The sequence below is a fragment of the Epinephelus fuscoguttatus genome, linkage group LG11 (genome assembly GCF_011397635.1).
Source record: "Epinephelus fuscoguttatus linkage group LG11, E.fuscoguttatus.final_Chr_v1".
NCBI lineage: Eukaryota > Metazoa > Chordata > Actinopteri > Perciformes > Serranidae > Epinephelus > Epinephelus fuscoguttatus.
This window is the reverse complement of record NC_064762.1, coordinates 5848686-5872760: the sequence shown is the minus strand read 5'-3', so window position 1 is coordinate 5872760 and position 24075 is coordinate 5848686. Positions and strand designations below refer to the sequence as shown.

The 24075-nt window shown below is 40.4% G+C and overlaps 1 protein-coding gene across 1 annotated transcript in view; it reads right to left on the bottom strand.

Moving 5' to 3' along the window:
- Positions 1-4638: 4638 nt before the first annotated feature.
- mmut (methylmalonyl CoA mutase) overlaps positions 4639-24075 on the bottom strand; it is a 31468-nt gene continuing 12031 nt past the window's right edge. The window contains exons 8-13 of the mRNA XM_049590124.1: positions 20834-20949; positions 18034-18149; positions 16536-16667; positions 16280-16427; positions 10526-10693; positions 4639-7028 (exon numbers count right to left, since the gene is read on the bottom strand). Coding sequence (XP_049446081.1) covers positions 6900-7028; positions 10526-10693; positions 16280-16427; positions 16536-16667; positions 18034-18149; positions 20834-20949 — 809 coding nt within the window. The 3' untranslated portion in view covers positions 4639-6899. The remainder of the gene's footprint in view (positions 7029-10525; positions 10694-16279; positions 16428-16535; positions 16668-18033; positions 18150-20833; positions 20950-24075) is intronic.

Below are 24075 nucleotides of genomic sequence, written 5' to 3'. Positions count from 1 at the left end.
CAAACCGTCTTTCGACCACATGTATGGATGTGCCATCTGGAGGGGCTGGACTACCTGTGCAACCTGACTAACAGAAGACAAAACTAGAGAAGACTCAGTCAGGAAGGATAAGGAGAGAGCAACTGTCTGTGGACACCACATGTAAAACCATTCCCTCTTTGGGTGTTGTCTTGCTTTTGCCTCTCCATTGCACCTGTTGTCACTTTGATTTGCACCAAAGCAGCTGAAACTGATTCAAGTCACTTGTGCCTCCTAAATGGACAGACTGATATCCCTGAAGTTTAACTGACTTGGTGTTAGACTGTGATGATTAAGTGTTCCTTTAATTTTATTGAGCACTGTATATAAAATCAGCCTATGAAAGCATCTCTGTGATGATAATCAAGTCATGTTACTGCACACACTTCTGCCGAACAGGAAACTGTTCTCGTCCTGCTTTACTCTGGGAATACTGTTTTCTCCAGCTGCAGTCCATCAATTCTCTTTTCAACCTTTCCTTTTCATTGAGCTTGACTGAGTGGCAAACACTGTACGTTTTTGCTGTGCCGTGTAGCTTTGTTTTATTGTAAACTATTGAATTATTTCTAAAAAATGTGAATGTAGAGCTCTGAACATTAACACTGATAAACAAAGCAAAACACAGCCATTGTCATCCTGAATTCCAGTCAGGCACAGCTGCAACTGTGAGACTTGCACACATTTAATTCTCTGTTTTCTTACTCTCACTTTCAAGGCAGCCAGAGCTTGATGCAGAGGGGATAGTAAAGTCAGTCAGCGAGCCTATCAGTCTGTCTACAAAGCGTCAAAATGTCAGTGTATAAATTAGCAGACACTCCTAAAAATACTCTTAGTATGCAGTATGAAAACTAAGTGTGTCTGTAGAATAAAATGAAATCAAATACTGGTGTATTGGTGTTCATGTGTGAAGAGGGGACAAGGTAAGAATATTGTCAGCCGCTTTGTGTTTCAGCTGTGAAACATACGCCATTTTGAGATTAAAGAGGCATAGCAGCGGAGACCTGTATTTAGGCTTTTCTCCCTGACTGCTGGCCTCGATCCTCAACACAGGAGCTGACTAGGTGTCCAGAGGGGTATTTGATCTTTCATGTATTACATCTTATAATACATACGCTATGCAATCATATGCTGTCTCCCTAAATTGGCACTTAGTCATCAAAACTTTGAGAAATCCCGTTATATATGCATTCAAAGTTTTGCAAGAGGCTGTCATAAACCAAAGAATAAAACATATCAAAGTAGGTCCTGTGGAGTACTTCTGCATATGTAGACAAAATAACATATATATTGTGTATATGTGCCTTGAGAGGGAGCTGCATAAGATCCATAAATGTCCTCAAGTGATGTCACTTTAATCAGCATCATTTGGGGCTGAAGGGTACACGTTTGAAAATGAAAAACATAGAAGTGAGCTTACCTGACAATAGAGCCCGCTCCTCATCTCTGCTGGCGGCTTGAGGATCCATTCACCACTGCTAGCATTACATCCAGATCTCTAACCAAGCTGTCAGGGGTCGCGTTGCATTGTAGGTAACGTAGGCACTAGGTTTTGACAAAGAAAAGGAATGCATGAAATGAAAAAGACAATATCACTGTTCCAACAATGTTAAAGAGGTGCAATACTAAGTTATCGGAATAGTCTAAAGGCCCAGTGTGCAGGATTCAGGAGGATACATTTGCAGAAATGGAAAATAAAATGATAAGTATGTTTACTTTGGTGTATAATCACCTTAAAATTAAGATTCTTTTGTGTTTTTGTGACTTTAGAAGGAGCCATGTATATCTACATAAGAAGCAGGTTGTTGTCTACAAAGACAGTAGTCCAGAACGAACAAACCACACACTGACTTTATATAGAGACATTCGCCAGGTCCGTGTGTTTTGGAGAGGAAAAGACCTCTGAGGATAATCTGGGAAAACATCTTAAATTTATCAGAGAAAAAAGCTGAGCACACATTGGCACATGCTGGACTAATGGCTTGTCTCTGCCAAGCCAAAAGGTGTAGGAGAAACACAGAATTGTAATGAGAAGCTGCTTTATTCAGAATTTTAATTGCTTAAATCTCCTGGTCCATTTGTTTTGGAGAAAAAGAAACCTCTGCAGGTAATTCAGCTCCCAGCAAAAACCTGATCACTAAAAAGGTGACTACACTGCATCTGCAATGCACCAAAGAGCATAGGAGCAATTATGATTTGTAACATGAAATAGCTTTATTTGGTGTTTTTACTGCTTTAAATCGACAGAACAGTTTGTTTTGGAGAAGAAGAGACCTCTGCGGATAATTCGGCTCCCAGTATAAACCTCCTGAACCACGAACACTAAAGGAAATCTAACTGGGAGGTTTCAGCTGGTTGCAATCTGCAGTCTTCACCACTTTGTGTGAGTAGTGTGTGTGAATGAATTGGGGTAAACTTCCATCCATCTTATCAGCGCCTAGATCTCCCTGCTACATCTCAGCTCGAAATTTCGCTAGCTTTGGGGCTGTTACTCCCATAGACATATATACATAGACGCCGCATTGACTGCCTGAGCGCGTCCTCGCCGGCCGCCATCTTGGATGGGTCTCGCTTCACCTCCACAGTGCATTCACTTCTATTGAGGAAGGAGCTGTATGCATAAGTAAAATAGAATAACTCACTGAATTTTCAACTGATTTTCACAAGGTTTGGTTTGTTACAAAAGGCACACATGTAGTTATGATACAGGATGCTTTCGTACATTAAAAATGCGGGATGTGATGCTTTAATACTTTCTGCAGACAGCAACAACATGTTATTTAGGTCACAACATAGTTATTTTATTCACCTCAACCCCAGAGTGCGATGGATATATATATATATATATATATATAAATATAAAGATATAGATATACAGATATAAATATATACACACATATATATACTGTATAAACACAATATACACAATACAAAACATAGTATAGCATATTAAGAAATTTATTAATATATTTTAATAAAGAAAAAGCTTGATTGTTGATTGAGTTTATTTCTCACACACACCCACTCTCTTTTATACCCACAGCCATCAGACTTAATAATTCTTTGTTAAATAGATGATCTTACAGACTTCTTTGAAATTTTCTTTTCGGGGATTAGTAAAGTTATTCTTATTCTTATTACACTGACTGCTGTGATCCCTCAAAAGTAGTAAAAAACATTTTCAGTATTTACATAAACACTGAAATTAATTTTGGTATTGGTATTATAACTATGAAAATGGGACTGTGGTCAAGATAATTTGAAAAAAGATACAGAAGGATGAGCAGCAGGGGATATTTGCAGCACAGCTGGTGGAAAAGTGAATATGTGCACAAAGGTGTGCTATACATAATATGCTATACTGTACTGTGTATATGGTGTTTATACAGTATGTTTATACAGTATATATATACTGTATGTATGTATGTATGTATGTGTGTGTACGAAAGCATCCTGTATCATAACTACATGTGTGCCTTTTGTAACAAACCAAACCTTGTGAAAATCAGTTGAAAATTCAGTGAGTTATTCTATTTTACTTATGCATACAGCTCCTTCCTCAATATTAGTGAATGCATTGTGGAGGCGAAGCGAGACCCATCCAAATTGGCGGCCCCGGCGAGCGGCAGTCAATGCCGCATTTTCATCTGCCCGCCACCATGGACATACAGATCAAGAGCGTGAACCACCCTTCTCGCTCCCTCTTACACTGTAAAACTAGGGAGTGATAATCAAATATGACCAAATATTCTGTTAAAACACTGCGTATTTCTCACCTAAAATGTCTACAAAAACGCATTTAGTGTCTTGTATGGCTGTGATACAAACATTTGTGAACGAAGAGCGGCGGGCGCCATCTTGTTTCCTGTACCTTGTAAACGGAGGCTAAAAATATTGAGCTCAAACGGTAGAACTAGGCTGTGCTAAATAAACATGAACCAAGACTCCGTTACGATGCTTATTATTCTCGCTTAAAATGTTTTCAGAAATGTATTTTATCTTACCGTTTGACTGTAATTTGAGGTCGTTTGTCACTGCTAGCAGCTGTTCGCCATTTTATCCTCAGTGGACCAACCAACGGCAAACCTCGCACGTCATCCACCAGAGGTGCGGCGAAGTGCATTCTGGTAGATGTAGGTTTTCTACCTTTTCAGCGTCTCTAAAGGCATAGTTCTTTTCCTCTGTTTTCTCTGATCATACAGCACAGATTTCAAAACTATCTGATATTATTCAATACTAAAAAAGTATAAAAATACTTTTTAAAGATTCTAACATAAATATAGAGTAATATATGTGAGACTGTAGCTGCTGCACTACAAAGAAACATGTCCTCTGACGTCAACACCCGAACGTGTTCGATTTCAAGCCAGTAACAACAAGCTGGAACCAGAAATTACTGTGCTTCTAATTGCTGCAAGGTTCAGTCTCTAACGAGTACATACGCTCCAACTCCATGAAGCAAATTACTGCAATGCAGTCAATGTCAAAACAGTATCAAAACAAATCACCCTCTCAATTACCACTAACTCTCATCCATTAAGTTTGAGATATTACCTTCCAGTTATAGAAGCTGACTTCTGCCTTACCAGGCTTTAAAAAAAGATTTATTTCACCCACTTCATGTCCAAAGTTCACATACTTTATTTAGAGTGAAGAGCACTAAATCTGGTTCACAATCACAAGTAGAAAAATACTATCTCCAGCTGTTTCATAAATTGGTCTGTGGTTTTATCTCTGACAGAGGTTGGCTGAATTCAACATGATGCAATAGAGGCAAGAGAAAAAGACAACAGAAGGCCACATTCAAGATGATAATATCCATGAAAATAAAACCCAGGGGCAATAAAATGTTTATTTTAATGTGAATTAGTACCCATCCGTCTCCGCTGCTCTAGCACTATTACCACCCTGCATGCTAACTTCAAATTACACACATATTTCACAATTAAAACAACACAAGTAGGATCATAGTGCTGTGGTGTAATGTTTTATATTGGATGCCAAAAAAAGCAGATCTTATGCCAATGTTTCTATAACATATATTATGTTTTTTATGTCATGTGAGCTATGATTTATTGTTTGTTAAGTATGAGTAGAAGTCTTGGGGTCCTTTCACACCAACCTCGTTGACTTCTGGACTTTGCGGACTGATCCAAACAAAAATAACAGGTGTGAAAACTTCCCTGGGCCACGGTCTGGACCAAACAACCAAATCTAGGTCTGACGGTCTGGATCACACTAAACCATGGCTCAGTTCAGTTTGTCCATGAACAATGCAACATAACAAACTAAGCTGTGGTGGCACATGTGGGGATGAGGCGACGTTATTACAAACAGTCAGGTGGACAGTTTTCAATTATTTTCTGCGGATAAGAGCGGGATACAAGAGGATGGGAGAGCAGCTCACGTAGATGATGACAACAGGACATTGGCATGTTCTGTACAGTTCTTAACTGCACTTGCATAATTGCAATGTGAAACCAAAACGAACTGAATCAAATGTATACCATGTAAGAAAAATGCAAACCTGTGTTAACACCTTGGTTCAGACTTTCAGGTGTAAAAAGGCCCTAAATATAGTCTAATTTCTGTCAGAAATATTTAAGTATTTTCTGTTAAAGGGATAGTTCAGATTCTTTGAGGTACAGTTGTATGAGGTACTTATCCATACTCAGTGTATTGCATATTGCACACAGCAGGTGTCAGGTGGCACGCTCCCAGATTGGAGAAGCAGCAGCATGAGTCCAACATGGAAGCTAAACAATGTACTACTAAAGATGAATTTTAGCTACCTAAAAAAAAAAATCAGTATCAGTTTAAGTGTCCACGATATTAAGAATATTTTCACCACTTTACTTTTCAGTCTGACAGCTCGTTCTGACAGGGAAGCCCCTGACTGCGTCAGTTCTCCATCTATGCTCTCGTCAAAACCACCAGACTCCATTCACAAAAACCTTAATTTAAGATCGCTGAATTCAGGAGCTGCTGGCCCACTGCTGCTTCAGTCTTAGTTAGTTTGTGTTGTTGTGTGACTTTGGTGAATCTGAACTTGTCCTTTTTAACGCCAAAGTCACACAGCAACACAAACAAAATACCTAATCGAGGCAGCAGTAAACCAGCTGCTCCTGTGTTCAGCAAATATCAAATCACTGTTTTTCTCAATGGAGTCTGGCTGTGAAGAGAGCAATATAACGGCTTCACTTTCCAGTTGGAAATCACTGTCTGACATTAAGGTAAAGCTATGAAAATATTCTAAATATAGCGTACACATAAACTGATATTTTTAGGTGGCCAAAATATGTTTTGTTCCTAACCCCTCCACAGCAGTAGATTAACTACCTCATACAACCCCACTTCAAAAAATCTAAACTACCCCTTTAAAACTCTTAAGTGTTGAGCAAGAGGCAGTCTCACTCCTATTCTGGTCTTTCTAGGATACTAGCAGGATATTAATAATCTTGTAACCACTGCAATACACAGGCATCCTTCAAAAGCTGAAGTAATTCATTAAATGGCTGTTTACCCAGCAGAAGATGTGAGAATATTTCTTTAGATTTTAACCACAGACTGTTAGTGATGTCATTCTTTTTTCTTTGTGAAGATACATGATTGAAAAAGACAAACTGTGAGGACACTGTTAGTAATTAAAATCAAATTAGATAAACAGTAAATGCAGTGCTAATACAACCACATCACACCAGTAGGGTTTTAATCATCTTGACTGCTGTACATGCGTCTGTGTTCTCACATTGGGGAGTGATTTTTATGGTTATACAATCTTATGCTACAAATCAAACTGATTCTGTACACAAGCGTGAGCTCCCACTTGTGACTTTGCTGTTGTCACAACATGAATAAACAGTTCTTTTAGTTGTAGTCTGAGTTCACATGGCCTGCCGGATGTTTTCCAGGCTCTTCTCAATGTTGTCAATAACCTCCACTGCAGCTTGTGGGATCCTGGTTCCTGGGCCGAAGATGGCGCACACGCCGCTCTGGTACAAGAACTCGTAATCCTGCATACACACAGAGGTAGAGCATTATCAGGGTTCCTACACATTTTGGAATTTCAAAATTCCATACTTTTCCATACCCTAATTTCCAGACTTCTCTGCGTTTTTTTTTTCTCTCAGAGAATATGCGACATCTGAGTAAATATATCAGTGTATCATATTTCACATCATATTTAATTATTCTTAATAGGCGATTGTAGCCAAGTACCATAATGGCATGCAAATAAAAACTCAGGTAAGTTCAATGTCTGGGCTGAGGCAAAAAGGTTGGGACTCTGGGTGCAAGCGATGCAGTAACGAGGCGTCAGTGTTTTCTCCTTTCATGTGGCTCAGAATCGCCTTCTCCCCCATGTTGGCGATGTCAAACGATTTCACACAAAACTTGCATCTAGCTCTGTGTGTGAATTGGGAATCCTTGGCCAACCAGTATTTATATACGGTATTGTCAAGCCATCCATCCAAAAACTTGCATCTACCCATTGTGGACCACGTGAAACTCGTCTTCTTGTCAAGGTGCAGTGTTGGAGTGAAACTTGATACTTGGGGGGGCTGGAGGAGGGTCATGGGGCAGCAGACTGGACATACCACTTGTCAATCAGGTAAACACACACAAACTGTGCTTGGCCCGGCATAAAACATGATCCAGATTGATTAAATTATTTTTGGAAATACCTAATTTTCTATTTTAGAAAACAGTATTTTAGAACAGTGGTAATAGTCTGGAAACATAAATATTTTTCCATACTTTATTTTTCATTTTCCATACTTTTTAATACCTGGAAATTGATCAAATTTATTTCCATACTTTTCCTACTTGTGTAGGAACCCTGCATTATGAAGTGTAGTTAATGAGGATTCAGATTTATTCATGTAGAGAAATAAGGATGTGTTAGTTATGCTGTAGCGGAGCAAGGCAGCGCTGCATGCAATCAAGGAAACCTATAGTGTGCTACTAATAATTACATGTATCAGGGGGGTCCTAATCATTTCAGATTGGCTCTTTGTCCACATGATGGCAGGATGACATTTCATCTGCTTATCTGTGTGCTTTCCAAGTGAGCTACATAGAAGTCTCGTTTACCAGACCTTTCTCAAGAAAAGAAAGGTCTGGCTGGGCTGACTCTCACTTTAAGATTGGAGAAAAAAACACCCTGGCTGCTTGTATTTCTTTCAACCAATCACAATCGTTCTGGGCGGTGCCACAGCAACGGAGCGCTTGCAAAAATATTGCCGGGGGGAAACAGGTTTTGGTGTAACACACCCACAAAAATATCACCCACAGGACCAGAAGCATGGCAGAAAAATGGCTACATCCCCGCAAGATCAAACACCGCAAAAGTTAGTAAAGGACGTGTTGAAAACGGTTGAAAACTGCTACACAACCGGAGGTGGTAGGGCGGGACTTCAGCGGGTGGCTCGTTCCGCCCAATGAGAGGCTGATCTATGCAGCGAACTTCTGCCCACTCAGACTAGCTACATAGTGGCCTCCACACTCGCTGACTGAGCCCTCACAGACTTCAGTCATCCTTTAGTCTGTGCTCTGCTACAGACTGGAAGACCCAGCAGAGAATGGTGAGGACTGCAGAGAATAATGTCAGAACCTCTCACTCCTTCTTCCATTGGACACTGGACACAAACGCTGCCTGACACGTGCACGCAACATCACTAAGGACTCCACACACCCCCATCACTGACTGTTCTCCCTCCTGGCCTCTAGCAAGAGATACCTCAGCATCAGAAGCAGAGAGGCCAGCTTCATCCCTCAAGCCATCAGACTCCTGAACTCCATAAGATGATTACCCTCTTACACACCATCCACTTACACTGAACTCAGTCGATAAACCCCTGCTCACACTCTCACTGATCTCTGGTCTGAGCTCGACAGACTTTTATTTGCATTATATTTATTATTTGCACTGGAACTTTTGCTGCTGATGTGTAGTTTTATTCATTTTTATTCAGGGAGTCAAATGCAAGGAAACTTATGGTAAACAAATCAGTGAGGTTGGGTGAAGTCTGCACCCGAAATAAACGATCTAAAAGTCTGCAGAAAGTCCACTTGAGGCCCCTTGCAGACTGGATAAAATGTGGATTTCAAAGTTACTATGACTGGATTTTGTCACTGTCCTAAGGGTTCTTAAACTTCATAAATTGTTGTAATTCGACGTCTCTTTTTTAAAGATATTTTGGGGGCTTTTTTGCCTTTATTAGATAGGACAGATTTGGTGTCAAAGGGGAAGAGAATGTGGATGACATGTAGCAAGGGGCTACGGGTTGGAATCGAATCCGTGGCTGCTGTGACAAGAGAACAGCCTCAACATGTCTTTGTACTGCTGCTTCGCCTGAGTAACATTACCATTGCATGTTTGAGGATCCTGAGGATTATCATTGTTAAAGCTGACATCTCTGGCACTGACGTCGGCACTAGTCCTTACAGGTTTCATCAGTGCTCCATCATGTTTGCATGCCTTCAATAACCTCACATCATCTACTGGGGCTGCAGTAGCTCAGTCCATAGGGACTTGGCTTGGGAACCAGGGGGTTGCCAGTTCATGGCCCAGATTAACCACAGAGACCCAAAATACACACACAGATAGCTATACATGCATTGAACTGGCACCTCTCCAGCTACTAGCCCACGCTCCAAACATGGAGCTTCAATAAAATACATAAATGTGATATACGTGAAAGAAACTGTACACCACGTACAATGTATAAGGCTGTCTCACACATACATGTATAAATAGATAGCATGTTAATATCAGTCATTATATACTCATCATAAACTTCATCAGACTGCATCCAGGAAATGTCAAAACTTGTTTTACCAACATTTTAATCAATAACATTCTGAAAATTATTCTTCTGATTAAAAAAAAGGATTTTAATTCTCTAGAAATGTTAATTTTTTATTAAGAAGCCATTAATGTTTTAGAAAAGGATTTGTCTTTGGTTATTAGTGAAATTGCAATTACGGCCTTGATGCTCTGGCATGTGGCCTCGCAAAAATTACCCCCTGCAGTCCACATAGCCCTGCCTCTAAAATGACATAATTCCAGGCCTGACACTAACATAAGTTTTCGTTTCCTTCTTATGTGCTTTCCATTTCCACCAGCTTTCAGAGGGCACAGCTAAGTGCACACAGTGTGGTGGCATTACTAACATGAATACCAGCTCATTATGTTGAATGCTGTAATCAAACTGACACCAGCACCTCACGCAGCCTCTCTGAGGCTCATTAGAAGATTAAATCCTCCGGGTCGGCTTTAATTACTGAGAAAGAAAATGCCTCATGCGTGCTGGGAAAAACTGATGCTTTCACTGATTTTGAAAAACATCAACATTAGCTTGACAAATACAGATAAGAAAATACATGTTTACATGCAAGTGTCCGTCATTAGTATGCACACAGTCACATCACTGTTGTGTCACAGAACAAACATGACGACAGGAAATGAGTGGCACATGATAGAGATTTGATAATCAAAGTCAAAGGCTACCTGTGGTGGGATGACGCCCCCACAGATTACGAGGATATCGGGCCTGTTGAGCTTCCGTAGTTCTTTGATGAGCTCCGGAACCAGGGTCTTGTGTCCTGCGGCAAGCGTGCTGACCCCGACACAGTGTACATCTGCATCAACCGCCTGCTGGGCGACCTCAAGGGGAGTCTGTTCACCCAAGAGTCAGACATGGAAAAACAAAGACAACACAACTTTGAGTGACATGTATGAAACATGAGAAAACACCAACACTTAAAATACAGCCACACAACTGAAGTAAAAGCATAAATCCTTTTCTGATTTTCCATTCCATCTCATTTTTACAGCTGAATCCAAAACCTTAAGGCTACAATACTGACACAAAATGAATCATTTTGTTGTTCAATTTAATTTATATGGCGAATTTAGATTTGGTGAATGGTTGGAAGAGGATTTTAAGAGCTCTAATTATCTCCAGCAGACAGAAGCCTGGAGAGGATCATGTGTTTGGTCATGTGTGTGTGTTCAGGAGTGAGTGTCTGTCTATCCGCAGCTTATCTTGCAAACAAATGGACCAGTCAAACTAATATTTTGTGAGCACCTTTAGTACTGTATGTATGCTGAAAGATTGCCCCGGAGGAATAGACAATTCAAAATTAGATCTCTTCGTTGTCCAGCCTATTTCTCCCAAATAGAACTGAGCTGGATATAACATTAATATGAGATTTTGATCATTTTCTCATACTTTTTAAAACCAGCTCCTAAGAAACAGCCTTCCTCTTGTGTCAGCCCGATCCTAATTTATCATCTTAATATGTTCTTTTTCCTTTCTCACTGCAGTAATCTTCATGTGTCTGAAATAATCATCTTATGAGACAACAGTAAGATCCAAAAGAAAACTTAATTGGCAAATAAATGAGCCTGCACCGTTTCAGAAGTTTGTCTCAGTGATCAAATTCAAGTCTCAACTTCTAGTCTCAACAAGTATACTGTCTGATCTCAGAGTCAAGACATCTCGAAAGAAAGCAAAAGAACTCCTGCTAATTTATTCTTGTGCTTGGTGAAGCGGCGGGGGATTTAGTAATCTCCAAATAAAGAGCTGCTTTATTTCTGATGTAACACAGAAGACTCTGGGTCTCATGGTTGTGGTGATTCATAATAGCTGAATAGCTGAGTAGTGTCATATTATCACTGACTGCTGACTCCTCACTCCTCTTAACCAGCTGACAGGAGCCAGCATTATTCTGTCGGTAATGCAAAAGTTAGCATCGCACTGGTTCCCTTGTCAAAAAGCTAATGGGATTTTTCCATTGGATTTAAGATTAGTACTAAAAATAAGCTCTGTTATGATACTTACACGTTTTGTTCAGGAAGATAATCTTCACACACTTTTATGGTTACTGAAGCCTAAAGGCAGTCGTCAGAAGTAAAAAGCTAACGTTAAAAACGGCTATAAACAAACTACACCATGGTCATATGACCCAACGACACCACCATAACAAGTCTGTAAAGCCATGTTCGGCACAGCTCGGCGTGATGACGTTCTGTAGTCTCATTTAGCCACTTGTTCGCACCCGCCTTTTTTAAGACACATGAAAGCTTCAAAGTTTACAAGTGGGGAATTTACTGACGTATTTTATGTGTAAGAGCAAAACATGAAAGTCTCTTAAAGGAAATGGCCACTTTAGAATGAAAATACAGACAGTACTTACTGACCCTCATGCCGACAAAAAGTCCAGGGTAGTTTTTTAATCCACAAAACTCATTCGGGGTATCGGAGGATAACAGCTAGCTGGATTTTTCCATACACTTGAAGTGCATGGAACCCACATTTTGAAAATGTAATAAAACTCAGCCAATGCATTTCAAAAACATCAGAACGGCTCGTCCGTCGTAATCTGAGTGCCATGAAGCCGCGGCATGCAAAATTGACTTGAAAAGACGTAATTTACCCCGAACGAGTTTTGTGGATTAAAAAACTACGCTGGACTTCTTGTCAGCATGAGGGTCAGTAAGTACTATCTGTATTTTCATTCTGAAGTGGCCATTTCCTTTAAGCTTGTGTTAATCACAGACCTTATTTCAGGCATCTAATGAAAAACTCATTAAAAAAAACCCATTGCCTTGAAGATGAGGGAACTGGAATGTTAACTCATTCCTGGATTTTAAGGACTCATTCCTGGTGGACTCAATTGGCTCGGCTAAAAACAACAAGCTTTACCGTCTGTTACAGGCCACATTTTGGTTTTCATTTAGGCTCAAAAACTGACGTCCATCGAAATGTTTGGTATCATTTAAAACTGGACCATATCAATTCCATACCAACTATGCACAGCACACAACATTTCTGTCTGTTCCAACAGTCACTATGTCATATGACGCGACTGTGGAGTAATAAAATCATGCCATGATTTGGCCGACAGACATGGCAGACTGCACGATGGTCCACACCAATTATCCCTGGTCGTCTTTCACAACGTGTGTGATGTCATCGGGTATTCTTGTCCTATTTTTAGAACCTTTACTATTATTTCAGTCACTGTGTCTGTTCATGTGTCAGCTGACATTGGGCTGATATTGGTATTGATATTGTGTAGTGTGACCCAGGCATTAGACATGATGCAAGATTAATTAGACCCCGTTTCAGTTATCTCTGATCATCTTGACTGTAAGGGAGCTGGGATGGACAATTCTACGAGTTTTGTTCCGTCTGTCACACAGGGTTATACCACAGTGGGGGTATTTCAGAATGTCGGTGAAGATTCTCAGTCATCCAGGTCATGGTAATCGTAAGTCCTATGTCGTAGGCAACTAGACTTGCTTGCTTTTCTTGAAGACGTTTCACCTCTCATCCATGAAGCTTCTTCAATTCTAAATGACTGGTGCAGAGTCACTCAGTACGTTTACATGACACTTGAAAAAAAACGAATTATTGCCTTAATCCGACTATAAGTGGACAACTGAAGTGCATGTAAACGCGTTCTCCAACTCCGATTAAGACACCCAGATAATGCGATTGGAATTCGATTTTCTCCGGCATGTATACGCCATAATCGGAGTTAAACTAGACAATGCATGTGCGCATGCTCCACACCCCCCGCTGGCGTATGACCCCGGAACAGACAAGACATGCTATTGTTGTAGCCCTCCAACAGCATACAGCGTTCTTGTCTGCCTCTCGAAATCACCATGACCACGAGGGATAGCGTGCACCTTATCTGCACAGTCAGTAAAGCGTACATTATGTACGAGATGAACAAAGCTGTACGATTATCCATCTTGCTGTTGTTCGAAAATGCCGGTCTGCCGCCTGACTCCAGTTGTTTATTATTAAGTGACGTAGTAGGTCAACCGGAAAGGGGGCCGTACTAACTCGCTGAAACGACGCATATCGCCACCTAGTGTTGAGGAGGAGGACATGTTCCCGTCAGTAATTTGATTTTCTCAGTTGCATGTAAACTGGGACAAGGACAGAAGTCCGATTAGACGCCAAAATCGAATTTTGAGCATAGCTCGATTGAGCTGTGCATGTAAACGTACTGACTGGCTTTAAACTCTGTGTGGGTGTGAACCCTTACAGGGTCGTTGAGTCTATGTTGTTTTGTTTTCATGTCTCTTCCTCTCTGTCCATTCTGGGTCTTTCTGAGGTTTTTGTAAAGGCCTAGTTGGGGTAATAACCACAGGTGCTTCCCTGATATGTTTGTGTTCCTTCACCTTCCCCTCTGTCCTTGTCCACAAGCTGGGAGTCATCAGAACCCCGAACCATCGGGCTGAAAAAGTGCCAACGAGGATGTAGGGGAAAGTGAAGGAACACAAACACATCAGGGAAGCACTTAAAACCTGTGACTTCCCCAACTGGGCCTTTGCAAAAACCTCTAAAAGACCCACAACAGACAGAGAGGAAGAGACACAAAAACAAACAACATAGTCAAGCTTGTCCATCCTAAGAATAAAACACCCTGGCAGAAGCAGAGAAATGCACTGTATGCACTCCAATGCAGCCAGGAATGCACCGATTTTCACATAACAGCACAGGAGAGCCAGCTCATCAGGTCAAGACCCAGCTGTCCATTTACATCTACAGGAGAAGGGACACTGCCTCAAGGACAGCAATGTGTACATCTTGGCCAGGGAAGACAGATGGGTTGAAAGAGGCGTGAAAGAAGCCACCTACGTCAAACTGGAACTTCCATCTTTAAACAGAGGAGGTAGCCTACGACACCACTTATCACCCACCTACAATGCAGTCTTGGGATCCCTCCCCAGACGACTTCACATCCATTCACACCTGGTCCCACCTGACCCTAACGACACACATGATGGCTCGGTGGGTCAACGACTCACATGTGACCTCAACGACTCTGTAAGAGTTCACACCCACACAGTGTTTAAAGGCTGTGACTCTGCACCAGTCATTTAGAACTGAAAAGCAAGCAAGTGCAATCAGAAGCCTTATATATTTTATATTATATCTTTTATTTTGTTGGTAACCATTATTGGCATTATTGGCCTCATAACTGTCATGCACTGTAAAGCACACCCTCACATGTAATATTGCTTAAGTAAGCTCCTGATGTAAGCTGCACTACTGTAAGTTACTGTATCACAGAAAAGGGCAGACACATGCTCAACAGGTCAGATAGTCATCAGGATTTTGCACATCACACTGATATAGTCCCATGATATTCAATGTTTCAACATATCACAAGAGGCCGTTTGATAATTGTGAAATCTCTGATCAAGTGACAAACAAAAAACTGGCTGTGAATCTGTATCTGTGGCATGTAATTAGTTTAAAGGGAAATGAAGCACAATTTGCAATGTCAAACCAAAGTCACGGGGTACAGGGTCAGAGAGATAAGCATTGGATGCATTAGCTTAGCTCTTTCTCTTACTCCAAATGTTTCGGCATTTTAAGTTCCATGTCATTCAAAACTCCCATTATAAATATGATCAAATTAGGAAATAGAAATAAAGGGAAACTTAGAACTAAAAGGGAAATGTTTGTGACTATTTAATTGGAACAGACGTGGCTTTCTTGCTCTTATTATACACTGCAGCAGTTATCATACTATACAATTTAACTGCATCACAACTGTATCATGTTTTACCATGTACAGGCATGAGTATTTGTATTTTCCAGTGCACCTGGTTTCAATAAAACATCAATTAAGAGTCCTTTTAGTGTCTGATAGTTTGCCAGTTGGTACATTCCTAAATACAAAGAGCTGTTTGGCAAACACTGGAGGAAGAGGAAGAAGTAGAAGAAGAAGAAGAGCAAAACTTTGAAGCTGTGTAGGACTTAGAATATCAGTAAATAATAGTAGATAGATAGATAGATAGATAGATACGTAACCATTAGAAACTCACTACTACTGAACTTTGACAGAGCGGCAAGCGATGTCTCCTCCTGAATATATTTCTCGCTTTTCCCCTGATGGTCTGAAGGAGTCACTAAATTTGTCACGAGTTGCTTTTTAGAAATAAAGTTGCTAAGAGGGTCTGAAAAGTCACTAAATCGGAAGAGAAAGTCAAGTGTCAAAACTGTGTTAGCCTGAGGCTGAGTGCGCTGCTAGCATGGGGCTAAAGCCAACCTAAAACTATAATACATTTTGCAATTCTCTTTTTATCTACACCTTACCTTTTGTGCTCACTATATTCATTCATTCACAATTACTTCTCAAGAGGTGACCTTAACTGAAATGCATGTTTTTTTTTTCTATTTAACTGTAGTTGATGTGAATGTGTAGCTCCACTCTACTGTCAGACACTGACCTGAAACAGTGGTCCGATGTCCACATCAAAGCCCAGATCAGCAAACCCTGTGGCGATGACTTTGGCACCCCTGTCGTGACCATCCTGGCCCATCTTTGCCACCAGCAGTCGAGGGTTTCTACCCTCGTGCTTCTTAAAATCTGCAACTCTGAGATTGGAAGACAAATTGGAAAGAAACCCTTCTGCAACTCAATCAATCTGAGCAATCAGTCCGTGTATAATAAATGTAATAATGCAAATTAGTTTTATTTCCCACCTATTGTGAGCTGCAGCGATCTCTTCATGCTCCCCGAACTCGCTGCGGTAAGCACCGCTCACCATCCTGGTGCTGGCCTTGTGTTCACCAAACACTTTCTTCATGGCGTCAGTTATTTCACCAACTGAACATCTAAAAAATATATATACACATATAATTATTTGTTTTTAAGGCACTGCATGGACACACACCTGCTTACATCTCTGAACTGCTCATCCCCTATTCCACCTTTGATCACTCATGTGTTTTTATATCTATGTTAGGCACTGTTCAACATTTGCTGTTTTTAAATGTGCTTTATAAATAAATCTGACTTAACTTGACAGCATCTTCCATCATATATTTTCAACTTATGACGATAAATAATGCAAACTAGTCACTCAATTTGTTCCAACTCATTTTAAGACTTCCACATTCAATTAACTGAATAAAAAGGCCCTTGTTTTTTTTTTCATTTTATTGCAGTATGCTTGATTATCTGTATAATTTGTTGTCATGCCTTTTTTAGTGTTTGTGCCACATAGCAGAAAGACTTACACTAGTCATCTGTCAGAAAGTTTAAAGCAAAACACAACAATTCTTATTTTCCAAGTGATTATTAACCAATGAAAACACAGTTATGAAATTATATACCATGTCTGCCAACAGATGCCCCTGAATCCTACACACTGGACCTTGAAGTCATCTCGGTTATTCAATGCTGGTTCCTCTCAGCATGTTGGCTGTCGACAGCATGTGGGCTCTTTGCTAGATCTGTTTTCTTTAAGGCTTAAAAGAATCAGATATCCACGTGTGTGTGTGTGTGTGTGTGTGTGTGTGTGTAGGCCTTACATAGAGGTCAGATAGTTACTATCTGACCTCTATGTAAGAGGTCTTATAACCAACATTATGAAATGTACTAAGTACATTTCATAATGTTGGTTATAAGACTTCTTTTCCCATGTGACATCATGCTGGTCTTATCAGTAACTTCTTTGCTTGTCATTATCTTACTTTAGTATTCTGGCAGCCTTAAAAAGATATGTATGGAGCTTGAATTTCATCTACGTCTAAATACATGGACCTCAGCTAAAAGATATCTGATTCTAAAGTAATTTTAATTAAATCTGATTAAATATTTTACGAAAATCCTTTTTCCTGCAATTACTGCATTGCCACTGATCAGTTCTACTGCGACATGAACTGCCACATGACAGTATGAAGAAATAAGGGCCACAGATACACTGCTAGAGGCTGATGAACAAATGAGCTCTGGAGAAAAACACCACATGAATATCATGGACATGTGCAAATCAAATTCACGTATTTTCAAAGCATCAGAGGGTCATGAAAAGGGGAACCTCCTGACACATTAGTTATAGATTGTTATAGGTCATCTGGTGTTCCTACTAAACCCTTTCACAGAGTTCATCTGAGAATAATTAGGCGAAGGAAAGGCAGGAAACATTAAGATGCATGTCGTATGTGAAACTTAAGTCATGCAGACTTAAGTTCTGACCTGGCTCGTGCCGCCTCTACAGCCAGGGCTAAAAGGTTGCCCTCCCTGGTTCGGGCACACTCCTCAATGGCTGCCAGGCACTTTGCCGCTACCTCTGGGTCACGACTCGCCCTCACCTGCAACACAGAAAGCAGGCAAGATGCCATAAACTTAGCATTTTTAGTTTTTGCCTGCACAACATTTTTATCATGAATAGAATTTACTACATACAGTGTGTGCGAATGAGTCAACTGGGAAAACTTCTATGTGTTCTGTCCTGTATGTGCTCTTTAAAGAGACTGAAAGGATTAAAATGGCTTAAAGAGATTTCTTACGGCAGATATTTTGGCTCATCCTTTCAGGAAAAGCACAGGTGTTACTGATAACATCAATGAAACCTCGGTTCCATTTTAGTGTGCCAGTAAACTCCAGCGCAGAGTACAGGGCTGCATCACAAACATGAGGAGAACCTTCACAGATGTTCTCTCTAATCCCCAACATGCACACATGCACAGATTTACAGAAATAATAGCGCTTCACAAACTGCAGGAACTTATTAAGATTATCATGCCAGAGGGAGCCAAGTTTTATTTTGCAGAAGATATTTAGTGCGTCCACTTGACACTAGAAGGGCTTCAGACACATACTTGTACACAGCTGTAGATGTTGATTACGTTTAATCACGGGTGAGCACATGTAACATTTGTCATCTGTGTTTCGATCAATATTGTGACTCTAACATTACTTGTAAAAGCAACTGATGACTGTTAGCAAGAAAAACAAATATAAAAGTTACCCATATACAAAAAGCTGAATCCAAATATTCCAAGAGGTTTTTTGAGTAATGACGTCAAAACCAAAAATTGTTATAATTGCACCTGGTCTCCTCTAATCAATTGTGTATTGGTGCGATTTTTATACACCAGCGGCGCCACGAAAAAAAAAAAAATAGAGAAAAGAATGTACATTATCTCTTACATGATCTCACGGGGAAGCAGATGTAATCTAGAATTACCGCCCCGAGGTTGTGTGCCTCTGCACACCACTCAAGTTTCTGTTACAGTTACATCCATGTACATCCAAAAGTGTTTTATGCAGAATATTATGATGTCACAGTGAAGTTCACCTTTGGCCATTCAGATATAAAATGTCATCATGTCATCATTTCATGCTATTAGACATTTGTTTGAAGTTTTGTCATAATCAGCATAAGAATTCTTGTGTTATGGCCATATTTTGTGAGGTCACAGTGACCTTGACCTTTAATTTTCAACCTCTTGGGCGTTTGTGTCAAATTTGAAAAAATTCCTTTAAGGTGTTCTTGAGATATCCCGTTCATGAGAATGCGATGGGTGTAAGGTCACAGTGATCTTGACCTTTTACGAATAAATCTAATCAGTTCATCGTTGACTCCAAGTGGACGTTCGTGCCAAAGTTGGAGAAATTCCCTCAAGCTATTCTTGAGATAACATTAACAGAGATGGGATGGACAGACGGACAGATGGATGGACAACCCAGAGATATAATCGGCAATGAGGCATAATAAAACACATCAGACTTAGTGTGCAAAGTTTCTGTGCGTCACAGTTTTTATCAGATGACGGATTTATCTTGAGTCATTTATTCATTACTTCTAATTCTATGTTTTTATTCAAATAAGGGACTGTTCGTTATTTATGAGGGGGAAGGAGTGGTGAAAAAAGGGGGAAGCATGTCAAATAATTTTTCAAGCACTGGGACGGGACTTATGTTTCTATTTTGGCTTAGGGGAGTGTTCAAATTGAAATGGTTGTATTTTACATTTATTTTATTGCCAATTTTCAAGAAAATGTGGCATGTTTTCTTTAAAAATTGTTAAAATTACAGCATTTATCATAACCAGAAACTGCAAAAATAAAATTTATTAATGGATTTTCAAATTTCCGACGGTCCTTGGACACATTATGTGGGACAAACACAAACACACAAAAAAAACACATATGACTGTAAAATAGTGAGATTTTCCACCAGTCACTCAGGGAGGCTCATGGAAAAAATTGAAGCTTTGAATATTTGAAGCTTCAGGGAGAGTCAAAATAAAATAAAATTTGAAAAGCCACACCCCAGGTACCCCCTCCTCTGATAAATAACAAACAGTCCGTAATGTTATACATTTCATTTCAATTCATTGCCCTCCTGCATATAATTCATGCTCATTATAAATCCAGAATATTGATATAAGAGGATATCTACTGCAGTATTCAAAATAATAATAAAACACGTTCTTCACATTTACTCAAACAGAATGACAACTGAAACAAACTCTTTTGATCCTGGTAAAAATATATAATAAACTGGATATACATACATAAAATATGTTTTCTCTGTTCATCTCCATGTGTGACAGATTTCGGTATATTCATCATGTTACTTATTTCGACATGAGAACTGTGAGTATCGATATGAGGATTTTCTGGAGAGGTGATGAACAACACTGAATAAGCACATGTGTTTGCAACTTCCCCTGAGGATCTTTGTTGCATGTGAGTGTCTTCATTATCTCCCTGTGTTTTCTGTCTGTCTTTACTGTCAACGATGAAACAAAATGCCAAAACAAACACACCAAAAAAGCTAATGGACGTTTGTATGTGTACTATATATCAGGGCTGAGGTCATCTCAACACAGCACCTAAGTTGACAACAGTGACAATGTTTTTCTGTCTTTGCATGCGATGGTGTTTTTCTCTGAGTATTTACTTGGACAAAAGCTAAAGGTCAGAAAAACAACATTAGTCTTTGGGTGCCACACATGTATCTATTCAGCTGTTAAAGGAACACTGACCTTCTTCAGTTTTTCAATCTGTTTCTGGCGCACAGCCGTGTTATCTATAGCCAGCACCTCCACAGTCTCCTCTTTCTCCAGACGGTACTTGTTCACCCCGACAATGACCTCTGATCCTGAGTACAAACAGGGAGAAGAGAACACAGGTTAGTGAATCAGCAGGGAAAAAGAACATTTCAACCACTCATACAGACATCTTTGAACAACCTATTCACAGAACAGAATAAGGAGCTTTTAGTTACACAATAGTCCAGACATATGTTACATCCACTGACCCTTCCTTTGACCTCTTTCTGAAAGAGAGTCTCTTACAGTCTCAACAGAGACAGCAATAGCTCGATGACATGGCCAAACCCAAGTATGATGCTGAATGTATTACACTGTGTGGACCTTGAACTAATGACTAAGGAGAATTCTGGACTCCAAGGCTGAACCAGTTAGGAATCACTGCATCAACATGTTATAATATGTTTTATCTGATCCCACCTGGTGTCCAAGTGCGCCACAGGTGCACCAAAGGAGCCTGGCTGCCCAACTACCAAAAGCTGTATTTAGCAGGCACCAGACGCTCATGGCAGAGCACACCTGACTGCGACAAGAGGGCACCACATTACTATTTCATTGCCAAATGATGCTATCAACAATATCAATAGTGGGTACTGCTTGATCTGACATTCATTCATTCACTCATTTTCCGTGACCCCTTATCCTGTTAGGGGTCTCAGTGGGGGCTGGAGCCCACCAGCTGACTGGGTGAGAGGCGGGGTACGCCCTGGACAGGTCACCAGACTATCACAGGGCTGACACATAGAGACAGACAACCATTCACACTCACATTCACACCTACGGACAATTTAGAGTCACCAGTTAACCTGCATGGCTTTGGACTGTGGGAGGAAGCTGGAGCACCTTCTATGCATGCTGGCATGGCGCTCCGGATCTCTGATAAAAAATTATGATGGGGCAACCGTGTCAGTTGAGTCCTTAGCATCAGCTCAGTTCCAATTTCAACCTGCGGCCCTTTGCTGCCTGTCGTCCCCATTCTCTCTCCCCTGTTAGCTGTTCTGTAATAAAGGCCAAGATCTTAAAACAATCTTTAAAAAAAAACAAAAAACTCAGAAGTAGCCTAATAGGAGGAAGCAACCTTTTTGTAATTGTCTCGTTATCTCTTGATTAAAAAGCTCCTTCTCTCATGATAACAAAATAGCAAACTCATGATTTTAAATTGACAGCATTAAATAAAATGATCTGAAGCATGGCTGCTCTCAGTTTCCGTCGTTTTAGCTTTCTTTACCACCTTGTTATTCTATGAAGATTTTTATCATGTAACCATCAAAGATTTAGATAGAAAGCATCCGTTTTCAAAGTATGATGTAAGATGTGACCACATCAGTAGCGAGACAGTCACTCAGCACATTCGTCATTTAGGCGGAGCATTGTCTGACAGTCCTCCTGCAGGGTTTGATGGCCTTCAGTCTCTGATGATACTTGGGAATGAGAAAACAGTGATGTGCTCCGACTGCACGAGAGGAGCCCTCGCTACAGAGTAAAACGCCTGGTGGAATAACACAAAAACACTGATAGCGTATTTTCTCATTCCTGGCTGGTAGCTGTAAAAAATTGCTCTTTAAACCTCGGCACTGCTCTTCGTATACCGACATGGTTGAAATTACCCAGTGCCAGAACTACTGAGTCAGGATGGCAGTTTTCAATCTCCATAATTTGGGCAGATATCTGCTGAGAGGCAGCTGTTGATCCGGCTTGAGGAGGAATGTATACTGCGACCAGGATGAAAGGTGCAAATTTCCTGAGGAGCTCTGGCGCTCAAAGTGTTAACAGACCATAACGGTGTATGGTGCCCACGCTATCCTAGATAACTGAATTCTGTAATGAACTGTCATGATAGTCTCTTTTACCACCTTACAGACAAATCCAAATATAGCAGCCTTGCAACTTCATGGTCATCTTAAAAAAACAATGATTGCTATGAACACTCAAGTGTCCAAAAAATACACAGCAAGTAGACAGAAGCTTGTAATTCTCTATATTCTGGGGGGAAAAAATCTCACAATTGGACCACAATGTTGGCAAAACCAAAGATGACCTGAGAGCTGAACATGGTCAATCAGAATTCAAGCCCCATCAGAAGTGGAAACAAATGTCAGCAGCAACGATGGGCTGCGAGGAGCGAATGAGAAAGTCAATGAATATCAATGAGTGCAGGCATCAGGGGGATTAAGGCGGAGAGCTACACAGTCCGTGAAGGTTCTACTCTGCTCCATCGCAGTCATCTCTGCCCTTATCTGAGTAAAACAAATTCCGAGGAGACACAAAAAAAAGCCTCAGTTGAACACCCTGATAACAACCTCTCCAAGTGCATACACATGCTGGCCTCGCTCCTCTAACAACACAACAACATACACAAGGTCTGTTTGATAAAGCTGTGATATCTTTTATGAGCTGTGTTACTATCTGCTTGTGGTAGCCTTGCTACGCCAGCCTACAAATTATGCTTCAGGCACTGGAGTCTAACGAGGCTCAACAGACAAGCGCTTGGGTAAAGGGCACTTATATATACATATATATATATACAGTACAGGCCAAAAGTTTGGACACACCTTCTCATTCAATGCGTTTTCTTTATTTTCATGACTATTTACATTGTAGATTCTCACTGAAGGCATCAAAACTATGAATGAACACATGTGGAGTTATGTACTTAACAAAAAAGGTGAAATAACTGAAAACATGTTTTATATTCTAGTTTCTTCAAAATAGCCACCCTTTGCTCTGATTACTGCTTTGCACACTCTTGGCATTCTCTCCATGAGCTTCAAGAGGTAGTCACCTGAAATGGTTTCCACTTCACAGGTGTGCCTTATCAGGGTTAATTAGTGGAATTTCTTGCTTTATCAATGGGGTTGGGACCATCAGTAGTGTTGTGCAGAAGTCAGGTTAATACACAGCCGACAGCCCTATTGGACAACTGTTAAAATTCATATCATGTTCTTGCCATAATATGAATTTTAACAGCCCTATTGGACAACTGTTAAAATTCATATTATGGCAAGAACCAATCAGCTAACTAAAGAAAAACGAGTGGCCATCATTACTTTAAGAAATGAAGGTCAGTCAGTCCGGAAAATTGCAAAAACTTTAAATGTGTCCCCAAGTGGAGTCGCAAAAACCATCAAGCGCTACAACGAAACTGGCACACATGAGGACCGACCCAGGAAAGGAAG